Source organism: Zosterops lateralis (assembly GCF_965231275.1).
Source record: "Zosterops lateralis genome assembly, chromosome: 8".
NCBI lineage: Eukaryota > Metazoa > Chordata > Aves > Passeriformes > Zosteropidae > Zosterops > Zosterops lateralis.
The window spans coordinates 10414448-10441292 of record NC_139768.1 but is presented as its reverse complement, the minus strand read 5'-3'; the positions used below and the strand labels follow the sequence as shown (position 1 = coordinate 10441292).

Below are 26845 nucleotides of genomic sequence, written 5' to 3'. Positions count from 1 at the left end.
GACACAGGCGAGTGATTGCCAAAATTAATGCTTGTATGGATTAAAGAAGTGAGATTTGGTTCTAAACTTCTAGGCAGGAAATTGTGTGGGGACGTGTAGGGGCAAATAAAGCAATGAAGCTCTCTCACACAGCATTTCTACACTCCTGGGAAGTGATAGAGCTTTTGTACTTACAAAAAGTAAGTTTCTTTGGTTAGTACTGAAGCAATCATAGCCTTTATAGAGACCCCATATTTGCCAAAGTAAAGAACTTTACACAATAGTAAAGATTTCTCCCTTGCCACTCTGGTTTCAGACTTTCTTCATGAAATTCAAAGAAATCTCATTTACATCATGTTAAGAAATTAACATTGTTCTTGAGTAGAACTGAATTAACATTGTCCATGAGTGGAACTGAATATTTGCTCTGCAATCAAGCCTGGCCACATGAGGTCTTAATAAACAAGCACATAAGTTTATTCAAAATTTGAAATATCAAAACCCTTTTTTGTTGATAAGCTGAATGACAATGGAAGAAAAGACACCAGAATTTTTTTTGTTCTTGACCCGAATTCATTAAGATTCTGAGAATAATTTTTCCCTTGCACTCTTTCTTACTCTCTTTGCTGCTGTAACAGAGCCAACATACTCAGTCCCACTTTGTGTTAATGTGAGAAAATTCAGTTGCTTATACAAAGCAAATAAGCAGCCTCTGACAGCCAGAGGGCAAGGATCACTTCACTATGGGAGTCTGAAGTTCACATATCATATGACATTGACTTTCAATGTTACTGCCTTCTAGGCAGAGCAGGTGGTCACTGAAGACAGCACAGCCTCGCAGCTGAACAGGAGCCATGTGATAAGGAAAAGACTGCATGAAAAAATACCGGACACCTCAACACTCTCATCCCAGATGAATTTTCACCAAGGTAAAGAATAATTTAGAATCTGAACTCTCTAGTAAGGATACAGACAGCCTTTTCTGTGTCTTTCCCAAGGCAGATGGATAGTTTAATTTCATGTGGTAATGATTACATGTAGTGCTGGATAGGATAGTTAATGCTTTACATATAAATTACTTCATAATGGAAAGACTCTGAGGCAAGTCAGTGAGGTTTCTTTTCTGTATTTCCACAAAGGACAGTAGTCTCAGGGCTGTGAAGCAATGATAACAAATCAGCTTGCACAGATTTCATTCTTAAAGCACTTTGCATAAAACCTGTGCATATAAAACTCCTCTCCTTTCAAACTGACTTTGTACTTTGTATACTCCGGTGTATTTTTGAAGGTGGGATTCTGTGCAGTTATACTCCTGCCATTAAGGAATTCATCTTTCCTATTTGATTACTCAAGCAAAGATTTGTGGTTTCCTTTTTGATTTTAGTTTAATTTTCTATACAAAAGATATTTTATAAATTAATTGCTGGAATGATTTCAAGAAAAGGCCAAATCCTGCTCACTATATAAGTAAACCAATTTTTTATTTTATCTGAATAAGATCAAGATTTATTATCCCTCAGAGTAATTCTATTATTGTATCTTTTTTTTAGTGTCTACACTGTACTGTTCACTTTGACAGAGATCTCTGATTTTGGGGCAAGGGGGAAGCTGGCCCAAGCTATACAGGCCTTTTTTTGGATATGCTCAACATTAGGTATATGAGCAATACAATTCATATTCAGCAAATCACACATATGCTCCTTGAAATCAGCTAGAATCAAACACAGACTTAAATACATCTGGAACATTTCTATTGGGTATTATTGGTTATAAGAAAAGGGGATTCTTTTGAAGACATACAAACAAACTACCCCTCAAGCCATATCAGTTCACTTACTCAAGAACTGAGCTTGTAGATTCACACTTTGCAAAAGTAGGTAGAAATTCTGCTCCTACCAAAAGGGATGGCCCCATCTTCAACCCCATATTAGCCACAAATTCCTGCCAGTTTCCTTACACTGGTTCTAGGGATAATGTATCTGGTGTGATCTCTGTGTTTGCCAGTGATTCAGGTCACTTGATTTACACTTGCCAAAGGACTTCAACGAGTCAGGGTGTCAGTTACACTGAAAATGTGTGAGCAGCACTTTGCAAGACAGCATTCCATTTCTTCCTTTGTTTTTGACTAAAAATTATGCTTCTGTAGAAGCATAAGAAAGAATACAAGCCAAGTCAGTGTGCAAGAAAAATATGTACATCCTAATGAATTAGGGTGACCCCCTTAATGGAATTTCTGCATCTGTCTCTGGTAGTGGATTCTGTCTAGGCTTTGTCCACACTGCACACAGAAAGAAGAAGGTATAGCTCAAGGTTTTGGACCTCAGTACAAGGAATAAGAACTTTGCAGATTATCTGCACTTTGCAACCTTTCAGTTAAACATGTAGAACAGAATTAATGTATTGGATTTGTTTTATATGGAACAGTAGAGAACTATGAAAACCAATTTTGGTCAGAAAAAGATTATGAAAGTAATAGAATGAAGTTACCAAGCTTTCCTCAGTCTTTGAGGAATTGAAGTCAGGGTTAGAAGACAGGAGGATGTGAACTATATAAAAATTAGCCGATCCAGATGTTATTTATCTTAACATGCAAATACGATGATTTATAATAAAAGTATATGATTCACCACATTTCTTTTCTGTTTTCAGACAAAGGGTCCAGATTAATGAACTATAGTCAGTCAACAGAAGATTACAGACAACTTTCTGTGGATTATAGTGACTCTAATAGTATTTCTGAAAGTACATCTTTGATACTGTCTAACCGAGGACACAGGAGAGGTAAGATTTTTATAAAAGACTATGTTTGCAAATAATGTATTCACCTCTGTTGTATCCTGAAGTGTGGGACTGACCATGTACCAAGTGATTGGCAGTCCCGTGAAACTTGTGGTTGTGTGACTGAGGAGGTGTATTTGTGCTAAGTTGTAGAGAAGAAAGATACTTTTATATTAGATTCTTTTTCACTTGTCTCCTACTGTAAAGCTACACAGTTACCATGTAGCCCCATCACCTCTTTCTTGCTTCATGCCCCCTTTGCCAGGTAAAGTTGTTCAGCAGATCACAAAGCCTGATATTGTCTTTTTAGCACGTGGGGTCTTGGCACAGAAAAGGTGGGGCTACCCCATAAATGCATATGGTGGGCAATGTCAAGATGTCAGCTTTGAAATCAGTTGAACCTATATATAATACCAAAGAGTGAATGTTCTATGAGGACATAATTCAGAAATTGGCCACATCCTGGGGAAAAAAAAATAAAAAATCGTGTCATAGCCTCTCACTCCTAAGCCCTCAACCCAAGGATGAGAAAAGTGAGGCTGCTCATGTTAATGCTCTCCTCCTGCAAGGCGCTTTTCTGAAGCTCCAGAATTGCAGTCAAAGCCAGCAGCAATAAAACCTGAGACTGCAGCTGCTCCCTGAGTGACACATACGTGTCAGCCACAGGCACATGTAGTGAAGGCAAACTCAGAATAGAAGCCTGATTTGTAAGTACTAAAAAAAAAACTATTTTGGTCATAAACTTGACAAAGGTTCATTCCAGTGACTTTGCGCATGTCTCAGTCTCCACTGAAACACTGATAGCAGTTCATACCCAGGAATTTGTAAGACAAGATTCTAAAAATACCTGAGTAAACACAGAATGTGAGAGTTTGTTTGTCACAAACATTCTTTCATAAAATATTTTTTTAAAAAGCATTCCTCTCTGAAAATAAATATTACCATCTAGTAGAGCACCATTATCAAAGGAGATCAATATCTCTATCAAAATTCTACTTTAGAAGCTCCTTTAACATATAGTAAGTCTACAGGATCAACTTCTTTTAAAAATACATGTTAATTTAATGTCAGGTAGGTGCTAGATTTGTGATCAAAGCATGGCATTCTGGCCACTGAAAGTAGCCAAGTTGTCCCACTACTGTGACAGCTGATATAGAAAGACTAAGGAGAATTTTATCTGCTTGTCAAAATATATTTTTGCAATTATGTGAAAACCACAGGGCAAGCAGAGAATTTTGTAAGGTTTTCCCATTAAAAAGCATGTAGTTTCAGAACACAGGACTGAATCTTAACTTTGGTAACTAGCTTATCTCAAATCTCACATTTTGTCACTACCATCTGCAGCTTGAAAAAACCCCACATGTTTATGCTTATTTTAGCAATGTGACTGTAGATTTTCTAGGTTACAAAATTGCAGTTGGTTGGTTGGTACACTAGAATTCAGTGTCACATTTTCATGTTGGAATTCAGAGTGAAATCTCAGGGCGCAGTGCATGAGTGTTTTATCTAAATGATTGCTTCTGCACAGCTTATCTTACCACCTCTATCATGCTGTTTATGTAATAGTGTGATATGCAATTCTCCAAACAAGATCAATGAAATGATCCAAGTGAAGAAAAATTTAACCTTCTCACCCTTCCCTAAAGATTTCAAACATCTCCCCTGATACAAGAAACATTCATAGAACTGGCATAACCCTCTCTGGTTCTGCCTCTAAGTTCCAACCTTCATGTATTTGGACAAAGCAAAACCTGTAAATTCTGTAGCAATAGAGATGATTGAAGGTGAAAAACAATGCAATCCTTATTTGCTAAGGACCCACAAACCATCCACTACTCCCACCATGGTTTTATTATGTAAAAACATTCAGAATATATTTAACATAGCAAGTAACCAGTGGAATAGATACAATAATTTTCATTTCATTGATTTCATATTCTACTCTTATTAAGCCAGAGAAGTTTCATGGCTTTTTCTGCCCATTTTACACCTGAAAATAGAAGAACAAAAATTGGGCATAATTTCTGAAGAGAACAAGCTGTTTCACAAATTACCCCCATACAGATGGAAATGACAGTCATTGTACCTACATAACTGTTTTCCAAATTACATTCACATAAAGGGTTATGAAGAGGAAGTAAAAATAACTAGGGAACTGGGAATACTGCTGGTGTAGTGTTCATTAACCTTATTAAATAGCCATTTATCACGTCCAAGTGAGGACACAAGAGGGGAAGTTGCCAGTCTAAATTTCTTCCTTGTTGTAATTGTCCCAACATCTGATGCTGAGCGCTGCTACTATTGTGTGAATTTTGAAATTTCCTTTATTTATTTCAGGAAGAGTTCCAGAGACACAGAGATCATGTGACACCACACTTAGTGGGTCAAGGACACAAAGCAGCTACAAGCTCTTCATAAACAGGTAAACTCAATTCAGATTTTTATAAGATGGAACCTGTTTCATAACCAAGTGAAGCCAGCAACTAGTGTGGCAATGCCAGTGTCAGAAAATGCCTGAATTGCCATCTGAGCCTGTTTTGATAATAGATACTATTCATATAGAATAAATAACTTTATGAATACACAATATTCTCTTATTTACAATAAATAAATAATGTTCACCTACACTTAATCAAGTGTTCCAAGTGGAATGGTCCAAAAGCTCTAGTGAGATGGAATTTGGGCCCTGAACAACCCATAAAAAACCAAGCAAATTCAGGATTTCCACATTTATTCTGTACTCCTGTGTCCTGCCAGATGCCACACACCTCCCAGAACAGTTGCCCCCAGCTGTGTCTCCACCAGGCAGGGAACTAGCACTAGCCCTCTGTGACTGAAACTACTGAGAAGCTGCTCCACAGAGACTGTGAAAGGATGGATTTGAAGTTATTAGAGGTCTTTTTCTAACCATAATAATCATATAATTTTATGAAGGGAAAAATCTTTTGAAAAGGTATGAATAGTCATTGCTTTCCCTGTCAAGGCATTCTGTCAGAGTCTTCATTTCTCCACATTCAGATTTTGCCTTGCTGTCACTTTAAAGGGCTGTCACACCTTATGTGTTCTGGAGTGGTTATGTCAGACCATGTATATAATGCATAATTTTAATTTGCATTTCCACCTCACTCCTTAGATTGGTTTCTCAACTTGTGTCAGTCATATCCAGCCCTGCACTGCCACTTTGCTGGAGAGTTGCAGCTAACCCAGGGACACAAGACCTCTGCTCTGTCATGAGGATTAGCCTTGTTTCAGCCATGGCACTGCCAGCAGCCCTGTAGACACTGACAAAGAAAACTGGGAAGTGTACAAGTGATACTGACTCCTTTTCAAAAGCCAGGGAAACACCACTGCTGCCAAACAAGGGTTTTCTAGACTGGGTGTTAGCACAGTGCAGCTATAATCATGGTTGTTTCCAAACAAAAAAGAGATGTAAGTACTGTCAGCCTCTAGGCACCACAAAGACCAGAATCCCATAGTTAAGCACCATGTAATCCCTATAGACATCCCATTTAAATTGGGTTCTTGACCCAGTTAAACAGGAGTTTCTTCTTTTAACCATGACACAAATAATTGAGGCCCACAGGAAATGCTCAATTTAGATCAACTCCCAATTAAATGTGTCCTGAGTAAACAGTTTGAACTTCCTGATAAATCAGCCATGATAATCTGGGCAGTATGAGATATCCCAGTACACCTGTAAAACTGCAACAAGAGAGATCTAAAAGCAGATTGCAGGATTTTGTCAAGAAAGAAGTCTCTGTCTACTTGTCTGACTACACAGACATACATTTATATGTGTGTTCACAGACATTTATATATGCATCATATATCTAGCAGTTATACGAGTGACAGAGGATTTATTTACTGAGTACTTCAGAGCAATTGCCATGCCTCTGACTAACAACCTGAATATGATCTTAATATGCTTGATCTAAAATCATGCTGCCAAGAATAAAAGTTCCCCTCCTCTGCTGAAAGATGAACTCTGTTCTCCAAATTTCCAGCAAGCTGTTTCCCATAGAACTTCAAGGACTGCAAACCCCACTCCTGGTTGTAAACATCTGCAACCGAATTTCTACCATAGTCACCATCCTATTACAAGTACCATGACACAGTGGAGTGGAAATTACTTTGGAAATCACCAGTTTCCCATGTAGGAGTACAACCAACACAAAAATTAGTGATGGGTTTACTATATATAAAGCTTACTAATATCATCATGCTCATTCTGTAGGCTGCCCAATTAACATAATTTACATGTCACAAAGTGAATCTCACAAGCAAGGCTCTGGTCTATATCTAAGGAACACACAACTGTCAAATCTGGCATCTCTCACCTAACAGGAAGTGTTTTCCACAGGATAAGAAAGCCTTCTTAACAAAGAATCTTGGATTTTGAGTTAATAATACTTTTTTGCTCACAAAGGTCACTTCAAGTAATTTTGAGCCACATTTCTTATGTGAAAGAAGGGAAGAAGAAGAAGAAGAAGAAGAAGAAGAAGGAGAAGGAGAAGGAGAAGGAGAAGGAGAAGGAGAAGGAGAAGGAGAAGGAGAAGGAGAAGGAGAAAAGAGAAGAGGAGAAAGAGAAGAGAAGAGAAGAGAAGAGAAGAGAAGAGAAGAGAAGAGAAGAGAAGAGAAGAGAAGAGAAGAGAAGAGAAGAGAAGAGAAGAGAAGAGAAGAGAAGAGTTGAATTCAATTGGAAGAGACTCAATTATCTAGTCCAACTGCTTGACCACTACAGGGCTGATCAAAAGTTAAAGCATGTTATTAAGGGCACCTCCAAATGCCTCTTAAAAGCTGACAGGCTTGGACCAGTGACCATCTCTCTAGAAAGTCTGTTCCAGTGTTTGGCCCCCTTCTAAGTAAAAAAATGGCTCCTAACATCATCTCTGGACCCCACCTACTGTAGTTTTGAACCACTCCCACATTCCTTGTTATTGGATACTAGGCAGAAGAGATGAGAAACTACTCCAGTTAATTTGTTAAAAACTTTCAGAAAATCCTTGAATAGTTTCCTGAAGTAAGTCTGCAATGTGCAAAAGAAAAGGATGAAACTTTGGGATAATGGAAAAGCTTCCATGTGTCTTTGGCTTTTGTTGAAAAAATACAATTAATAAAAATCCACCTCAACGAAACCCCTACTTCTGAACCACATAATCATTATTTGTTCATTTAGTATGTAGTATATTTGAAGTTTATTCTAAGGATACACATCTGCTCACATAGAAAACGCCATTACTTTCTGCATTAAAATTATAGTACAAGAACAGCTTTCTGATCTGAAATTTCACACACCTTTTTCTTAATTAAATTGAAAATTCCCTCAGTTCCCTAGGACATTAATTTATCCTAATGAATTAGTATTCAAATAATTTAATTCCCATTCTTGGAAAATTCTGAATAATGTAACAACAAATATTAAGGTTTTCTGAAGCTTTTTTCTTGAGAAAATAATAAAGGAGGAATTTGCTTCATCCTGTAGAATTCCCAGAAGGGAATGGGGCTACACTCTTTGCCTGTTGGCTTCACCAAACTTAAACCAGCTGGATCTGGATCACCAAATGAAAAAAGAAACAAACCTGACTCTATTGAATCAAAGCAGAGTTTAGATTTATCTGTAAAGGGCACCAGTAGTATTACTCCTGTTAAATTATTTCTTTTTTTCTGTAAAGAAACATTGAGGAGCTTATAACAGACATTGCTCTGGACTTCATAGTATTCCAGTAGTTACTGTACCTTAAGCTGTCTGTCCCCAAGTTGGTGTTGTGTTGATTGCATGTTAAATGTTTTTCTCACTATGACATTTCCCTTAAAGGTCGGTGAGTGCTGTAGAAGAAATCCCAGGTGGAACTCAGAAGAACAGTCGACAGAACCTGCTGAGCTTGGGCTCCACCTTCTCTGTGTCTACAAAGGACTACTCAGCAGCTGCTGCATCACAGAAATGTTTGTTCCACAGGAAGGAAAAGGTGAATGATGAAAAACATATAAGCTGATTTCAAAATGTAAATATCACTAAAGAGAAGCTTCTCATCTAATTTTTGTTCGGTAGTGATATGCATATTAGCTACTGAGTTATCTTATTAGATTAGTATTCTAAATTGACAGATTCAAAATTAGGCATGATCCAATTGTGCTGTCAGAACTGAAGGCAGAAAAAGCAATTGTCCATAAAGACTATTCAAAAGCTGATAACTGAACCCCCTCTGACCTACATATGTGATTTCTTCAAAGCATGAAATCCCATATGGATTTTTTCACCAACCACTTTGACAGCAGCTTCAGAAAAGCAAAAAAAAAATTACAGAGACACTTAACCCAAACATTTTCCAGCCAATGGTGCTCAAAGGACGTAATTTTTTCTACAACACATGTCTGTACAGATCAGCAGAAATGGGTTTCATTGATACTTGTGTTTGGGATCTTCATTCCATTAGGAAGACTTACTAAATTTCTAAATTGCAGTTTTCAGGTCCAGAATTTATTATTTTGGCTAGTGAACCACCAGTGACCTTACAGCTACCTGGATCAATTGTGGTAAGTATGAACTTTAACAATTTAGAAATTATCCAGTGACATTTTAGTCAGGGCTCTTTGTAAGTTGCACCTGAGTCTCAACCCAGTATTCTTTCCATGTCCTCCTCTCAAAACAAGTTAGGGTTCCTGCAGAGATATTGAGACTTGAAAGGATGTGCTTTAATTCTTAGTGCTATTTAGTTATTTCTGTTGGTGCTAAAAAAGCTTAATTTATCCTTCTCAGCTAAGAATGCTCACTTTAGCCCCAGATTTTTGAGACAAAGACTGTACAGCAAATCTGCAACATGACGTCTAGTTCCAATCTATGGGACTTCTCCAGCCTACAAGCACATACTTTGTGTTTCATTAAGATAAGGTAGAAAGTTGACAGCAGACAGCAGGAAAAATGAGGGCAAAGTGAATTTGGACTTAGCTCCAAATCTAGACTAACCCTGGTGACTTTAGAATTTGAGTATGCTCAGCTGTTTTGTTGTGGTTCTCTGGATTTTAAAAAATTAGAAATGTTTGTGATATTAATTTATGAGAAGGGAGACAGAGATTAGCATGGTGTTGTGACCAATTCCATCAGATTGTATAGAGCCAGGCTACTAGTGGGCCTCAGTAATAACATGCTGTGGAACTTGCATTGCTTGTACTCAGTACTCATTCTTCATTCTTTCTTGTGTGTTCTTAGACTAAAAAAGGGAAATCATATTTGTCCCAAAGGGATCTCAATGTGATTCTACTCAATGGCCAGTGCCTTGAGGTGCAATGTGACATCAAGACCAAGGCAAGAGATGTTTTCAACACCGTGGTGGCGTATGCAAACTTGGTGGAACATTTCTACTTTGGCTTGGCTTACCTGAAAGGTAATGAAACAACTAAGTACCATGACAGCCCTGTGCCTCAATGCCTCTGTAGTTCATACCAATCCAGCAACTAACATTTGTAATCCAAAAATTACATATTGTCCTAAGTTCTCCATCAAAGGAGCAATAAGTTAAATCATGACACAGAGAAGTAAATCTCAGCTGACATCCCCAATCCATTTTATTTTTTATTGCTAGTGATGCACTCTATAAAGACAGCAGAGCTTAAAGCTGCTGAGTATATCCAGGTTTATCACACAACCCAAATTTCTCATTTCAGGTAAAGAATTCTTCTTTTTGGATGAGGAGACCAAACTCTACAAAGTGGCCCCAGATGGCTGGAATGACCAACCCAAGAAGAAAATGTCCATCATTAATTTCACACTCTTTCTAAGGATAAAATTCTTTGTCAACCACTTCAATGTTATTCAGTAAGTGCACAGTTCTGCTGACTGAAGGAAAAGCAGTAGCATTTAGGGATACCATTCAAAGCTCCTCCTGAGTTCCTAAACCCTTCTCTGTTCCAGGCACGGCTTGACAAGGCATCAGTTTTACCTGCAGCTTCGTAAAGATATTTTGGAGGAGCGATTATATTGCAGTGATGAGACTGCTCTGAAACTCGGCGCTTTGGCTCTACAGGCAGAGCTTGGCAATTACGCTGCTGAGGTGTGGAGAAATAATGCAGTATTTCTCAGAGGTCTCTCTCTACAACTTTTGCAATTTTTGTTTGTCACATAGCATTTAAAGAAGAAATGTGAATAACAGAATACTTCAGTTAAGTCTTCCAGATAAGTCCTTCAGACTTAATTTTAAAAATTACAACATCTTTTCTGATTATGGAGTAGTAATGGGCGAGGTGAATTTGCCAGGAAATATGGCAGAATGATGAGAGAGTCTAGGTCCTTCATAATTGATAATATATCCTAAAACTCCAGAAAATCTGTAGAAAGTTTCCAACACAGGCCCAGCTTGAATGTGTGGAGGGGTTTAAAGAGATTAGTAAATAGGGAAGAGAAAAGCAAAGGAGCACTTCAGAATTCACAGCTATTTTATGTGTAGGCTCAGATCCACGAGCTGCAAAGTCAGGGAGGTCTCTGTATATCTGAACTAGCTGTCCTAGTTTACAGGTGTATAGAAAACACCCATTTATGTTGTCTTCCATACCTTCAGCTATGTAAATCAGTGTAGCTCTGTTAATTGAACTCTGAGTGGTCTGATCCATGTAGTCAGATCTATCATGGCAATGGGCCCCCTGCTGTAGGTTGTACAGATGCAGCTGTAGCTGTCAGCTCTAAGTGCAGGACACACCTGTAGGCCCAGCTCCTTTCCCCCCTCTGCCCAAAGAAGTGGTGTGTGCTTTGAGCAGCTGCCTGAGCACGGGGACAAGAGGCAGTTTGGCTGTCAGGACACTGTGTGCTGTTCCCACTTTCCTTTGGGAAATGGCAGCAGGGTGACTTTTGCAGATGGGTCACCCTGAAAACGAAACGCAATGAATAAGAAAAGTCAAAAAAGAACAACAGGCTCCTATCTCTTTGTTTTTTCCATTTTTTTCCACCACAGATGCATGGAAAGAGCTATTTTCGTGTTGAAGACTACGTTCCAGCAAGTCGAATAGAGAAGATGACCCTGGCATATGTACAGAGAGAACTTGCTAAGTTACATCGTATGAACCGCTCCCTATTTGAGGATGAAGCTGAACTAGAATTTTTAAAGGTAACTTACTATACCTCAAACACTATTTATTAATTTTGAGGTAGAAAGCCCCTCTCTATTTACCTTTTTTTTTTTTTTTTCTTGCCTAATACAGAGGATTTTAGATATGGTGAAAAAATATGAATAGTCAACAAAAAACTGCAGAATTTCATTCTGCTGTAGATACTGTCACTTATCACTGAGAGTTTTTATAACACTTTTTGGTGTATTTGCAGCATTCTAAGGCTTGATGTAAATTTTTGGCATGTTACCAACATGTCTGGGCTCCAGAAGATTATAAAACATGAGAATAAACACTTTTTTGACTTCTGAAATTACAGCGGCTGTTCAGCCACTTTCTAAACATGTAGTGATTGTTTGCTTAAAAATATCTGTGAACCCTGGAAGTGAGAAAGGAGTTATCAGAAATATTTTCTCACTTGACTATTTCTCTAGTGTTCTAAAGTGTAATGATGACGCAGGATTTAACTTTTTCCCTGCTAATTTCTCTTTCTCCCCAAACCTCTCTGCTTTTGATTAGATGAAAAATACCAGGGACTAGATAATGGATAAATACCAGTAGTCATTAAATACCAGTAGTCATTTTGCTGCAGTGCCACATGCTGTTATTTATAGCATCATTTTACTTTAGTTGCTATTTCATTATATTAGTTCCTCATCTAACACTGTCAGTGCAATTGAAGAAATAGATTGAAGCTTAGCCTTAATGACAGTCCCATCATGCATGGCAAATCCAATGAAGAAAAGCAGCTTTGTTAGTATCTGTTTCAATGAATAAGTCTGTAGAAGGAGCCAACACATTATACAAAGTGAGAAAGACAGACCCCATGGCAAGAACATGAAAATTCCAAATATGAAAGGGATTAAAAATTAAAACCCAGATTCAGCTAGTGATTATAGATGCCCCAGTTTTCAGGACCTGAACATTTGTATTATAGTTACTTTCTGGAAAAAACAGATTTTCTTAAAGTGTTTTATTTTGGTCACTGGAAATCTCTGTTCACAATTGAAAAGTCATTTGAGGATTCTACAGTAGCTTCCCAGAAAGAAAATATAAGGTTTTAGGATAAACACATATTGGTCTGCAGACCAGACAGTAAATCCTAATCATATTCCGTAGTTCTGTAAAGTGTCTGAGTCACATTTAACCTTTTTGTGGCCAAGTACAGGAGGTAGAAAGACAAGCCTGAACCCCCAGAACCTCTGGGTGAGTTCCTCAGAATATCCCCTGCACGGTTAGATGGCAGGGATAGACACTGGTTCCTCAGACACTCAAAAGAATTTTCTCCTCCATCTACCTAATTTTCTTCCCATTAATCATTTTGAGTAAGGCATGGTAAAAGCACTTTTTCTCTACAGGTGACTCAGCAACTTCCTGAATATGGAGTGTTATTCTATCGTGTATCCCAAGAGAAGAAAGGGACAGAAGGGGACATCATCCTGGGAATCTGTGCCAAAGGCATCATTGTCTATGAGAACAAAAATCACACAAGAATTGCCAGTTTAAGATTCCAGTGGCGTGAAACAGAGAGAATTTCAGCTCATGTGAGTTGGAACTAACTGAATCTCTTCTCTACTCTACTACTTTACTGCCTTTCTTCCTGTTGCTTTGATAAATTTAGTGCATTCATAGAGAGAATTAGAATAACTCTGTACAAGTAAGTCCATTCCGAAAAGAGTTTAAAATCCAAGCTGGATCTGGATGTGGATATGAAGATACTGAATTTTTTGTGAGGTATAGTTCTGTAGTATTTATGCTGAGGCCAAAGACAAATTACTATAAAACTCAACAATCTGGTGCTGACTATTACAGACACTATTCCAAATTTCTCCATGGCATATTCCATGATCATTCCTCTCTTGTCCTTACTGCTCTTTTCTTCTGTTTTTCTGCCTACATCAGGTCATGGGACCATGCCTTCCACTTTCCAGATCTCATTATCCACATCCTCATATCTTAGTATATTGATGTCTGCTAACAAAACAGTATTGGTGATGAGATTGTGACCCATTTCTAAATGTCATTTTGACATTAGAGGTATATCAATGTACTGTTGTGTGATTTAGGTGTCATATTGAATCACATATTTCCCAGCTTGTTTGCTCTCCAAAAATGGTCCTTCTCCCCCTTGAAGATATGTTCCTTTTCATATTAAATTTGTTTAATAATTTTAAGGTCTTTAGGACCAAATCCTGCAGTTTCAGCAACCTGCTATCAATGCATTCAATGTCCTAAGGCTCTTGACTTTCGACATAGAAGAGTTATGATCCCAGTGACAGACATCTGGCTTACAAGTGCTGAATTTACAACAGACACTTACTGCATGCAAAAGGGATGCAGTCAGGCATAAATACAACTGAACAAACCAACAAGATTATATAAATGAACTGTCAATGCCTCAGAGTAATGACTGATATATGAAGCAACCTGTGCTTTTTTTTTTCCCTTCAGAGAAAAAAATTCATGATTGAAAGCAGCTTCAGTGGCAAGAAACACACCTTCATTACTGACACAGCAAAGACATGTAAATACCTACTGGACCTCTGCTCTGCCCAGCACAAATTCAATGCACAGATGAATTCTAGGCAACTTCGGCAAATTTCATCAGGTGAGCTATAAATGCACTTTTGTTACTGGGACCATAGGACAAGGTTATGTTTTAGGTAAGGTACATGCACCAAATCTGAGAATTAGAATCTACCACCTCAGTTTCACTCTGCTTCAGTTGGAAAACAATGTCTTCTACTACACTGAAAGTTAGAAGAGCCTGATTTGTCTGATTAAGTCTAATTTGGCACATACATGTTAGTAGGCAAATGTACCCCAAATGTAACCTGAAAAATGTTCCACACAAATTAAAACTATAATAGTGCCCAGACATGCTGGAGCTGAACTTAGTTATTTTGCTTAAGACAGGGCTGCAATCCAATGGTTCAGCCCCAGGACAAAACCACTAAACCACTAAAGACACATGAGTCATACCCACTTAACTATATAGCTGCTAGCACCTCTTATCTTATGTCTGTGGAAGATATGAATAGTACCTCCTCAGGCTTCAGATTTTCCACAGTTTCTGAGACAAGATTCTGCTCCATCCAGGGCAGGTACACAGCACATCTCATCCACAGTTCTCAGCATATTCTGTAAAGATGGGTGTGGATTATTATGGGGAAACCGGGGCACACAAGAAATAAGAGCCTAAGCTGACAACTGTCATCACTCTAGACTTCAGTGGAGCAACATGAATTTTCACTAGCTCATCCACTGCCTTCAACAGAACCATGGTCATTTACAACCCCTGAGTGTTTGACCTGGTGAGTCACTGCAGGAGAATCAAGTGTCATGCCTTATCTGCTGAAATGCTCCTTTCTGTAGTAAAACTCTAGAAGTGTTGGTGACCATGGAATGTAACAGCATGATTGATACATTGCCTCTTTACCACTAAAATTGTTTCATGAAAGGTGGATTTTTTGCACAAAATTACCATGGAAAAAGGCTCTAGGATGGCATTTAGGTTCAAGTCATCTTGAGCCTAAATGTTTGTTGTTTGACATCTCCAGCTTCTAACATAATTTAGTGGGACTGTGCTTTATTACATTCAGATGACTCCTAATAGTGCATCTTACAGTTTCCTGTGTCACATTTGCTTGTGGTAATTTATCTTAAAAATTACATTCCATATATAAGAGAATAAAATTATTGAGAGCTAAGAAAATTATAACCCAAGTACTGATTACAAGTACACCAAATCACAGAAACAAGCCAGACTTACACAAGCACACGTGACTGCAGGTTCTGGGGTTCAGTGTGTGCTTGCTGTCCCAGAAAATAAGCTTAGAAAGGCAGTGACAGACAGTAGTTCAAAATTCTGCCTTTGGCACCACAGTGAGGCTGGAAGAGGTTATGAGGCTCTTTCTGCATGCTTCTGCCTCCAATGCACTGTTCAGATGTATAAGTCACCATCACTTCAAAAGCTGAAGCATCCCTCTACTTCAGAATCACCGTGGCAGCTACCAGGCTGCACTAATACTGCACTCATACTCTGGACTGTTAAGCCTTCTGATGCCTTAAGAAATGCCTCTGATCAAAGCCACTGAGGAAAGAGGGAACTTAGATTTAATGCTGCAGAGCAGTGTTCTAGAAAGCTGTATTCAGGCTACCATTTGTTAGGAAAACACACGGGAGTTTAGTCATGTACAAGCAGAATTTAAGCTCATGTTTATGCTAGCCTGTTTCAAGTGGAGGTTTTGTTTTACTTTCCTGTGTGTCTCCAATTGCCTGCTGTCTTTCTGTCCTCAAAGTTCCCTCTCCAGCCCACCCACTGAGAACCTAAATAAATTAATGTCTCCTTCAGCACCACCTCGTTTAAGAAAAATGAAATCTTTTGAGAGGACAGATTTGTATATTGCAGAGCCCAGGTGTCATTAAGCAAGTAGTAGATTTCACAGAAAGGTAGACAACTGGATAGCATGTGTTGCCACCAAGATGGTCCCCATTTGACTTGTACAAATGACTCAGTTCCTTGGTGTCTCATTGAACTTTGGAGAGCATGTGTTCCTAGAGTTCCAATGTGTTCCTAGAGTTCCTGTCTTCTTGGATATAAATATACTGGAGTGCAGGGCCTGTGAAGGATGAGAAACTACCAATCTGGATAATTCAGACTCATAAGACAAATGTTTCTCATACACCAATCATTTACAAAACGCACTTTACAGAAATATTTGGGTCTAAATTAAATAGGGCTGTACATTTCACCTGTCTTTGTGGAAAGTGCATTTGTAATACAATTCACAGAAATTAAACCTAAATGCAGCATATACTTTTTATGAAACTAAGCTCCTTCTATTCACCTCAAGGCCTAAGTATCCTCAAGGATAAAAGAACAACTATATCTGTAATGTCAATATTTTTTCTGGCACATTCAAAAGATTTTATTTAAAGTTCCTTTGAGCTTAAAAAGATGTGATAATATCACTGGATTTGTCTTTGCTTCTTCCCTTCTCTTGTTTCTCATTCAGAGGACAGTAAATTTGTGGAAATAGACAAATCAAATTCTGCATATGCAGCTCAGCGTGAACACCTTGCCCTTATTCAGAGATTGTCTCGCTCAGAGAATGTGCTTTATGGAGCAAACCTGGAAAACCTTTCTGCTGGGATGATGAGCAAATCTTGTGATAACCTCAGTGTGGAAACCAACAACAGGACTAGAGACAAAAGCAATCTTGGCAGGTAGGTTTGCTTTTTCTGAGTGGGTGTAAGAAGACTCAGACATAAACATTTTTTTTTTTGGTTCTTGTGGTCACACCAAAAAAGGTCTGGGGCTCCATGGTGCCAGCAGTAATGCAAACACAGGTAGCAAGTTAATAAAATAACAAAGAAGAACTTGAAAAAGAGTGACATTTAAATTTTACCAGACTCTAGAAGAAACTAATATTTGGGTTATCGGGAAGTATAAAAATGAGGGAGAATTAATGTAAAATATTTCATGTCTATGTATCTTCACTGGAAATTACAGTATTCAGAACCATCAGAAGCTGGTTTTGATCCGGAATACAGAGATCATTACCTAGTTGATTCCTCCATGTCCAAATGTGCAAATCACAGGGAACAGCGCAAGAACTTCTCCCTCTTTGTTTTGGTGCAATCACCTGTGTAGGTGGTTACTATAGCTGCGCAGCCTCAAGGCCTTTGATGAATTCTAGTGCCTTTTAGAATGCTAAGAGTTAGAATAGAGTCAAGGAGAACATGAATTACCAGAAAAATTTTCAGGCATGGTTTTGTCTAAGTGGACTAAATTTAGCAGAACTAAATGAATCATGGTGAAGCTCTGCTGTGTTTTCCTGATACCTGCAGTCAGCTCAGAGCAAAACACAGGAGGAATCAGTCATCATATGAATGGTCTAATGGCAGCTGTTATTACCTCTCCCCTAGAATGAAATATGCCACAGAAATCAGAATACTCACTGAAAGGCTATAAACCTGTGCATTCCCAACTTGGCTCTGAACAGACTAATAACAATGAAGAGTGCTAAATACCATTTCTGATTTTTTATTGTAACACAGTCTTCCTTTCTTGCCTTGCAGATCTTTATCAGGGCTATCCCAGTCAGAAATGCACATCAATTTGAATGGAAAGCAAAGGAGTTACGACTTCCTCTCTATCCATTCAGCTCAGAACACCATAAGTGGTGAGTATAATAATCAGAAACAGAGACAGTACCCTTCATGTTTATTGTTTCACTAGAAGGAGACCAACATATATTTTACTGACAGATTAAAGACTATCCTTTTTTACTTCTAATCCTGGAAACTAATCCAGAGTTTAGCAAGACAAGCTGTTTTCTTCCCTTTAACTCCTGCTCTGCATCAGGTTCGGTGGTAAGGGACTTTGTGATAGAATTATTCTATAATGGTGCCTAATGCTCCGCGGGGATGTAGTTTAGTACCATGGAGCAATATCCCTGTGCTCAGAGGCCATTGTTTGGTTCAAAACTGAGATCTACAAATCAATAAATAATGCATGAAACAGCATAGGCTCCAGGTCTTTCCTCTCCTCTTGCACTTGCATGACACTTCCTGCAATAAGGACTGGATATTTAATTTTCTCTCAGAGGCCAGACTGCATGCACATGGGGAGCCAATCTCTGGAATATGAAGCTATGCTTATCTGGTTAGTCAACCTAAAAATTAGAACTGCACTTTAAACACACCGTGACAATTGCTCAATATAAGGAGTCACTATTGCAATTGGTGTTGGTTGGATTGCACTTTCGGTGCCAAAAGAGCCCACAGGGCCTTAGGCTAGGGCCCACACAAGATTTTGTGTCCAAATCACCCTCAAGTTCAATGGGCACTGCATGCCTCACTCTTTAAATATTTTAATCTTACTAAAAATATTGCAGAAAAACATACATTCACCCAGAAAAGGAACATTGTAGGAAGACCTTGCACAGCTCTGTACAGAGTTTTTTTGAAAGAATGAAAACTTCTGAAGACTTGTTTGAACTTCCTTCCAGAATTATATTGATTCAAAAGTAATGTTGAAATTAAGGATTAAATATATATTAATTTTTGTAGCTCCAGTTTTGCATAATACACAAATATACTGTCTCCTGCATTAATCTACATTTATTCTAGCTGTTTTGTTTCTGCAGCACCTGGATCACCAGCCATGCAAAAGGAAGTTTTGCTAAGTGGTCTAGAAAGAGAAATCATTTGTGTCAGACTAAAACGTGACCCTAAGAATGGATTTGGTAAGTGAGGAACGTAAATGTTGTTTGTTACTGGGAATATCAGATCCTGGTGCTAACACTGATGCTTTCTGACTCAGGCTGGGCAAGACTGTAAACTCCTTTAGTCTGTCTATTCTTCTTATAGAGTAAGAGTACTCACAAAGAGTCCATCTTTGTGAAGGACTCAGAATTTCCAAGACTGAAAAGGACTAAGCACATAAATCGATACCATTGTATTTTCAGAAGATTAACTAAGGCCACAGAGACCAAAGAAACAAAGTGTTAAGAGTAGAATGAAAGTAAAATGGTTTTAGTTTTGTATCTGAAACACACATGTACTGATTTTATTTATCTTAGACCTTAGAGGAGGTGCCCTTGGGGGTGGAAAATGTTTACACAAACTTGGCATGAACGTTTCTCAACTTTTGGATTGTTATTTGGATAATATTTTTGTTATCTAATACCTTAATCACACTGTGTCCGGTTCTTGTGGATGAGTTCAGACCATCAGGTTTCACAAATTACCATTAATACAATTAAAAATCAAATTTATAAATGGTGCAGGCCTGTGTGTAATATCTAATCACAAACCCAACTATTATAGCAATGAGAAGAATATATTTCAATAATCAGAGTTAGGATAGTGAAACTGAACTACTGAACAATAAATTTAATTTTCTTAGATCTCTTACATTAGAAGTTTACGTCGCCCACCTCAGGTTTCCTGGTTCCATGATGTAGAATGATATTCAAATTTATCTAAGGAGCTTTTATATCATTTCCCTCCTGCACATGTTAAATGCTACAGGTCCACTCAGTTCATGACTCATGCAAGAAAGTAGTTAGAGTCTTTAAAAGTACCAAGCCAGGAAAACGTTTTTTTTTTTATTGTTTAATTTATATCTAAATAGTGACCAAAGTCACCTGCACACTTTAATTATAATGTAAGTTTAAAGCTCTCCCAAGTCAAGACCTTGCTGTGCTGTAAATCAAAGCTCCTCATCCTTCAGATCATATACAAGACTTATGCCATTGGAGTAAGAGCCTTTTGTGCTCCTAAGATTAATCTTTTTCAATACTGCCAGCGTTTGCACTCTCATGCTATCTCGTTTTTGCAGGTTTTGTAATTATTGGAGGAGAAAATGTAGGAAAATTAGACCTTGGTATCTTCATCGCTTCAATTATCCCTGGGGGACCTGCAGACAGAGCTGGAAATATCAAACCAGGTCATTTTCTGTAGTTTTTAATTAGAATTAAAATACTTGCATAGTTCAAAGTTAGCTACTCTGGATTTATTTCCTTATTTAGACGTGCTTTCTCTTGCTTTTATCATTTTTTTTTTTTAAGGAGGACGACTCATCTCTGTGAATAATATTAGTCTTGAAGGTGTTTCATTTAATACTGCAGTTAAAATCATACAGAACTCTCCTGATGAAGTGGAGCTCATCATCTCTCAACCCAAAGGTATAAAGGCAAATGCCTCTGCTGGCTCTGGGATGCTAATAGTTAACTCAGGACACTCATATTTATTGGGCACTGGGAGGTAGTACTATGTTCCTGCTACTGACTGCCAGTTAGAACAACCATACACTAAAATAGTCGACTTCTAGGAGGTATCATGTGATGTCTCTGCTACATCAGTGTGAAAAATCTCTTATGGGCTGCCTTGCTGAGCACTAAAGGAATTTTGGCATTTCTTTCTCTGCCAGAGAGTGATAGTCCTCTGCAGTGAGGAAGCACACACGTTTCTGAACACTTACAATAGCAGTGCTCCATTTTACACTAACTCATTTTATAGATCTGATTTCACAATCAGTTGACATATGAAGTTACTTGGTCCTCTTGTGCTGGGTTATAACAGTATTTTTCTCTCAGTTTACTTGCTATTTGCATTCAACGTCTTATTTTGGTATGGCTTTACAGACATATATGAAGAAGGATTAAATGAAGAAAAGAATCTATCAAGAGGAAACAGCACTAGTGGATCTGAGATCTCTTGTGTAGACAGTGGGAGAAAAAAGATTCAGGATTGTCATACAGCTCTCCCCAAAGAACAGGACACAAATATAGATGAACCTGAGAAGACTCTCTCTTGGAATTTAGCATCAAAATTGGGCCCTAGGATGCCAGTCCCTTCAGCAGATAGCCTGGATATAGAGGTAACTGAGATTTTGATGCTGCTCAGTAATGTTACACCCAGAACACAACATATAACAACATACCAGATACATGTAGAAGGGAAAGTAACTGTGAAGGAAAGGAGACAGAAAACCTTGGAATAAATTACATTGGAAATGTCAAAATGATAGACATGTCTGGAATATGTGAATAGATGGGGAAACTGTTCTACAAAATGTTTTAGAAATTCTCCTTCCTTTTCCAGTGGAGGGACAAAATTTTGATTATTTTCTTGTGATATTTAAGTTTTCAAACCAGTCACAGAACATGCCGTGTCTAATATCCTACTTTTAGACATCCTCCCTATATATACTCAGGTTATGTGCATTTAGACAGATTGCATGTTGAGCTTCATTAGCATAAGCTTCCAATAACATCAGGGATATAAATGGTATCGCTCCAGGTTTACAGTGACAGCAGAATCAAACCTTTTACATCTTCTGGATATGCTCTCTTCCTTTTTTTAAAAAATTCCTTTCCCCCCCACTTTCTTTTTAAATCGAGATGCTGTAATCTCATTAAAGTTTTTGGGGTTTTTTTTGAGACAGGCAGCTGGTTCTTCCCACTTGCCGTCTCCATCAGAAACCAACTCAAAGGAAATCTACACGGTGGAACTTGTTAAAGAAGATGGGACTTTTGGAATCAGCATTACTGCAAGTGTTACTGTTAATCTTTAATTGTCTCTCAAATTGTTAACTGACTGAGAACAAAGACAGAAGATAGACTGAAAGAGAAACTGTTAGCATGGCACATTTTAAACCTCAGTGTCCAACTGTTTGACACAGAATGCATGAAATACTGTCTTTGCTCATTCTGTGGTTCTTACCCACACCATCTGTGAAAGAAGTGTCCTGGCACAAAACACATGGCAGTACAAACCCTTTTTGTCCTACTCAATTTGAGAACAAGATCTACTACCGAAAGCAGAGTTTGGTCAGGGAGGACTAGACATGGAGCAATGAAAACTGTCTGCTGTATTTGGATAACAAATCCTTGTCCTAGATATTTAAGTTGAATTTATCCCTCCAGGCTGAGATGTCCTTACAGTCTTTGCTGAAATGGAATGTGAAGCAACAGCCATTTCATTGCCTGCAGAAGAAATTAAGGGCTGTTTTTTTCATCTGAATTTGGCCAGGGGATGTAGATGGACATAATATGATTCTTAGGTTAATCTGGAGTTTCTCTGAGTGCCCAATTTCAGGTCCATGCCTGATATATTGTCTGAAAGATTAATAATTGAAGAATGGATATTGCATAGCTTAGAAGCTGTGCTAGAGAATAACTGAAAGCATAGTGAAAACTATATATGAGCATAGGGAAAACTTTATGAACATTTTGTAAATATTTTTATATAGTCACATAAAAATACATTGCATTTTCCTGAGAAAAGAAAAATAAGATTACTGCCTATAGAAGTATATTACAACTTGATGGGGTTTTGGAGTAATATCCTCTTCCCCTTTTTTCCAATATTTAAAGAAGAAAGTAATTCCTGAAGCAGTTACTTTGCAATGCTTGTGTAAGTTGCTTTGATTTTTACCCTAGGAAGAATATATGAAGACTCTAATCTGTGGGCATGTTTTGCAGGGTGGAATTAACACCAGTGTGCGCCATGGCGGGATATATGTGAAGTCAATTATTCCCAGGGGACCAGCAGATAAGGATGGACAAATAAAGATAGGTAACACGTCTGGCAATAAAATCCTGGGCTGCAGAACTCACTGTTAGTGTGGACAATCAAACACATTTGGGATTGGAGGTGTTACAACTGCAAAATGTAATATATGGTCCATCATTCCTCAGTGTCCCTGTACTACATGTAGGGATCCCACTTAAAAAACAGAAGCCTCATACCAACATTGTAGAGATACCCTCTGTAGCTGCTATGAGGCTAGTGACTCTGACATCACTGTCACTGTGATAACCAGATGCTATCACTGTATTTGCTTACAGAATGTCCTGGAATGTTTTAGCTATAGAATTTAGTTATAGAATGCTGTACAGCAAGCAGTATTCCTTTCCTATGAATTAATATTAATTTGACACATGTAAGCATAAAGATCTATTGTAACATGGGCAGCCTCAATGTTTACACCCTCTGAATCTGAACATCAAAGCAACTTAATGACTTAATGTCTTTTTTTTTTTTTTTTTTTTTTTTTTTTTTTTTTTTTTTTTTTTTTAACCTCAGGTGATCGTCTGCTGGAAGTGGATGGCATCAGCCTCTGTGGCATCACCCACAAACAGGCTGTGGAACACCTTAAGAAATCTGGCCAGGTTTGTACAACAGCAGAGATCAATAAGATACCCAGCAGACTAAACTGGACTTAGTGTGAAGCGCAGTAGCCAAGCTTGGCTGAAAGAACCACCCCCTCTCTGCTCCAACCCCATTCCTCTAAACAGAAAAGTAAGAAGACTTAGGGCTCACTGTGTCCTGTGTAACTGGAACCTGCTCATCACTGTTTTAGATTGCCAAACTGGTTCTAGAAAGGGGAAACTACCAATTGGCAGAGCCATGTCTGACTGCTAATGACAGAAAGGAGGACCAATGTGCAGTTGTTTCTGTGGCAACATCTCTCACAGATGGCACCAAGGACGGCTGCTTTTTGACAGATGGTGAGTGATAAAGAAGGAACTCAGGGCGACTTCCTACAATGTGCAGGAAGGGAATGAATGAAAATAATTCTATGAAATTTCTGTGGGTTGGAAGGAAAACTGTATACTGAATAAAATTATAATATTTTATATTAATGACATTATCAAAAATCAATTCTGAGCAAAATATTTCTGATGCTCATAGAGTTATAGTGGCTAGATATAGCTGAATTTTTCCTTGGCATAAATACTGTCTCTCTCAGCCTTTGTGAAGCTGGGCTGGCAAGGGGACACCCCTGTCTGTACTCCACAGCACCCTGGGGCAGGAAGCACCTTTAGAGATCACTTATACTGAATTTAGCCAACAAATAAATGCTGTATCTTTTACTGAAGGTTGTCTCATAAACACTAAGTATTAACTATACTTTTCCATGGGGCAGTTACTCCTCTACACTGGAATTCAGCTACAAGCCTGGTGTTTGGGAAAGGCCTCATCTCTCATTCTTCACTGGAAAGAGCAGTAGCTCCAATTTAGATTATGCTGGTTACTGAAAGACCTAAACTAATACCAGGCAGCTACAGAATAGTAAAATTTATGTAACACTTAGAGAAGAATGTCAGAAAAAGATAGAACGTGCATCTCTTTATGTTGATACAAAAAGCTTTCTCCTTAATGGGCTTGTGCCAAACTGTGAACACGTGGTGGAAGAGATTCCAGTTCTCCCTATTCTGACTGAGATTTAAAAAATTACATAAGATAAAGGAACACCTAAACCCTATTTTGACTTTAGTATCAGTAGATCTACTTCTGCAGACACAGGGAAAAAGTCTTTTGAGAATATGGTTTATACTGGCTCCTCAGGGGGCACATGTGCCATGGTTCCAACTTCTTTTCCAATCTCTGATTTGAGCAGATAACACATTTGAAGTGAAATTAACCAAGAATTCTGGAGGCCTTGGATTTAGTGTTCTGCAGATGGAAGGAGATACTTGTGAACACCTTGGAGGAGCTATAGTCAGGATCAAAAGACTCTTTCCAGGGCAGCCAGCTGAAGAGAATGGAGAAATTGAAGTTGGAGACGTCATTTTAGCTGTGAATGGGAAACCTCTCAAAGGGCTCCTGTACCAGGTAGCAGGAAGTATTATTACTGGGGCCCCATCTGGGTAACAGGTTAATAAAGACAATGCATTTAAACTTAATTATCACCAGAGGGAGGCAGAATTTGCATATAATTAATCTGATTTTTATGTAGGATATCTCTCTAGAACTCCTATGTAGAATTTCCTTTCTAAATGAATTCTGACAGCGAATTTCTTCTGCTATTTAATTTATAAGTTTCTACCACTGGTGTATGAATGCTATTGTTAGATGCACACCAGTTGTTAATTAGTTGGAATCTTTGTTGCTGTTATGCATGATTGGAACAATTTTACCCCTGTGGTCATTTGTGCTTTGTAATGTCATGCTAAATACAATGCCCCAGATTCAAATTTCTACCAAGAGTGGTAAGTCCTGTGTAAGTTTTTAACCTGGAATGAGAAATTCTATTAAATGGTAATGGCCTACGTGTGGATTTATTTTTTTTTCATTGGAATATGGCAGTTTAGGGAACTATGCTGAAATAATTGACCAAAGATGTGTTACTGCCATATGTAGTTTGAATGAATTTGCCTGAAAATTCTGTTTTCTTAAAGAAAATAATTATCCTAAACCTATGTGCCTGATGGTGAAATAGAAGTTTGTAAACAGAACTGACTTGACTTTAGATACATGTTCACATATAAACTATGGTCCATTTGTATGAAAATCCTTCAGTGATAAATATGAGAGGCACAAATACAGAAATGTAACATTCACAGCAAAAACTTTCTCCATCTTGGTAAAAATGACACGTTCGATATACTGTGTTCCATCAGAAATATAACATTCCTTCTTTCTGTTTAGGATGTCCTTCATTTGTTAAGAGGAGCTCCTCGAGATGTTACACTGCTACTTTGCAGACCACCAAAAGGTGTTCTTCCAGAAATAGAGCAGATTGCTCTGGTAAGGCAAAGCTTCTCACAGAAACTTGCTTCTGTTAACCTGGAAAGACACTACTACATTTTCTGTGCAGTCTTAATTAGGGCAACTTTCCCTTTTCTCCAAGGCCCTCTATTCCATTTCTTTCCCTTCCTGGTTTCAACTCATCCTGCAGAGTTCAACTGACATTTTCTTAGCAACCAACATAACACAAATCTGGCAGACATGAAATATATTTCTCCCAGTCCAACAACTTTTGAGTTGCTATACTATCATTGGAGTGAAACAGCACCTACCCAAGCAGGTCTTCTAGTGGTGCTTCTAAAAATACTCTACCAGATCCTCAGCCAGAAACTGCAGATATTCTCAAATGCAGCTATTTTAACTCCACAAAGTGAGAAGAAAATAAAGAACTTTTCCTATCCAGACTATTTCTTAATGAAGTAAAATAAATGAAATAATGTTTCAACCAATTATTCAGGTTCTAATCAATAGTTAGCAGAATCTGCAGGAGGGGAAACAAAACACAAACAAAAAATATCCCCAAACCATAGACACTTCAGAGACTAAAACATTGCCATTAGATGTGGCAGAATTTTTACTCCTGCCTCTTGAACACAACTCATGGATACATAACAAGTACTTTTACAAGGAATATGCATTTGCACTACTCTTGCTCCATTCAGAATGTCCCAGGTATTGTTCCCGTCCCACCAGGATTTATAGCCACCCACAGGCAGACAGAAATGAGAGTCAGAACCATCTGCAGATAATAAGCTGACTCCTGCTGCTCTGCTGCAGTGTGCCCTTGGCTGATTTCTGTGGTCAGTTGCATGGGTGTCAAGTCTGGAATCCACATCCATGGAATGAAGAAAATATAGACACAACACTGAGGCACAGTATGAACGGAAATATTAAAAATAGCCACTAGCAAATAATTAATTGGGAAAAGTAAACTGGTGTAGTA

At 38.2% G+C, this 26845-nt stretch overlaps 1 protein-coding gene across 3 annotated transcripts in view; it reads left to right on the top strand.

Annotated features, from left to right (window-relative positions):
• The first annotated feature begins 775 nt into the window (after positions 1-775).
• The window catches only part of FRMPD2 (FERM and PDZ domain containing 2), a 52868-nt gene continuing 26798 nt past the window's right edge, over positions 776-26845 (top strand). For all 3 annotated transcript variants that reach the window (XM_083866371.1, XM_083866372.1, XM_083866370.1), the window contains exons 1-23: positions 776-908; positions 2629-2760; positions 5095-5179; positions 8573-8723; positions 9220-9291; positions 9965-10139; positions 10420-10570; positions 10667-10805; positions 11700-11852; positions 13212-13397; positions 14305-14461; positions 16872-17082; positions 17938-18041; positions 19008-19106; positions 20204-20311; positions 20433-20549; positions 21009-21244; positions 21812-21916; positions 22851-22944; positions 23455-23540; positions 23732-23879; positions 24773-24987; positions 25804-25902. In XM_083866371.1, coding sequence (XP_083722497.1) covers positions 893-908; positions 2629-2760; positions 5095-5179; positions 8573-8723; positions 9220-9291; positions 9965-10139; positions 10420-10570; positions 10667-10805; positions 11700-11852; positions 13212-13397; positions 14305-14461; positions 16872-17082; positions 17938-18041; positions 19008-19106; positions 20204-20311; positions 20433-20549; positions 21009-21244; positions 21812-21916; positions 22851-22944; positions 23455-23540; positions 23732-23879; positions 24773-24987; positions 25804-25902 — 3039 coding nt within the window. In that variant the 5' untranslated portion in view covers positions 776-892. The remainder of the gene's footprint in view (positions 909-2628; positions 2761-5094; positions 5180-8572; positions 8724-9219; positions 9292-9964; positions 10140-10419; positions 10571-10666; positions 10806-11699; positions 11853-13211; positions 13398-14304; positions 14462-16871; positions 17083-17937; positions 18042-19007; positions 19107-20203; positions 20312-20432; positions 20550-21008; positions 21245-21811; positions 21917-22850; positions 22945-23454; positions 23541-23731; positions 23880-24772; positions 24988-25803; positions 25903-26845) is intronic.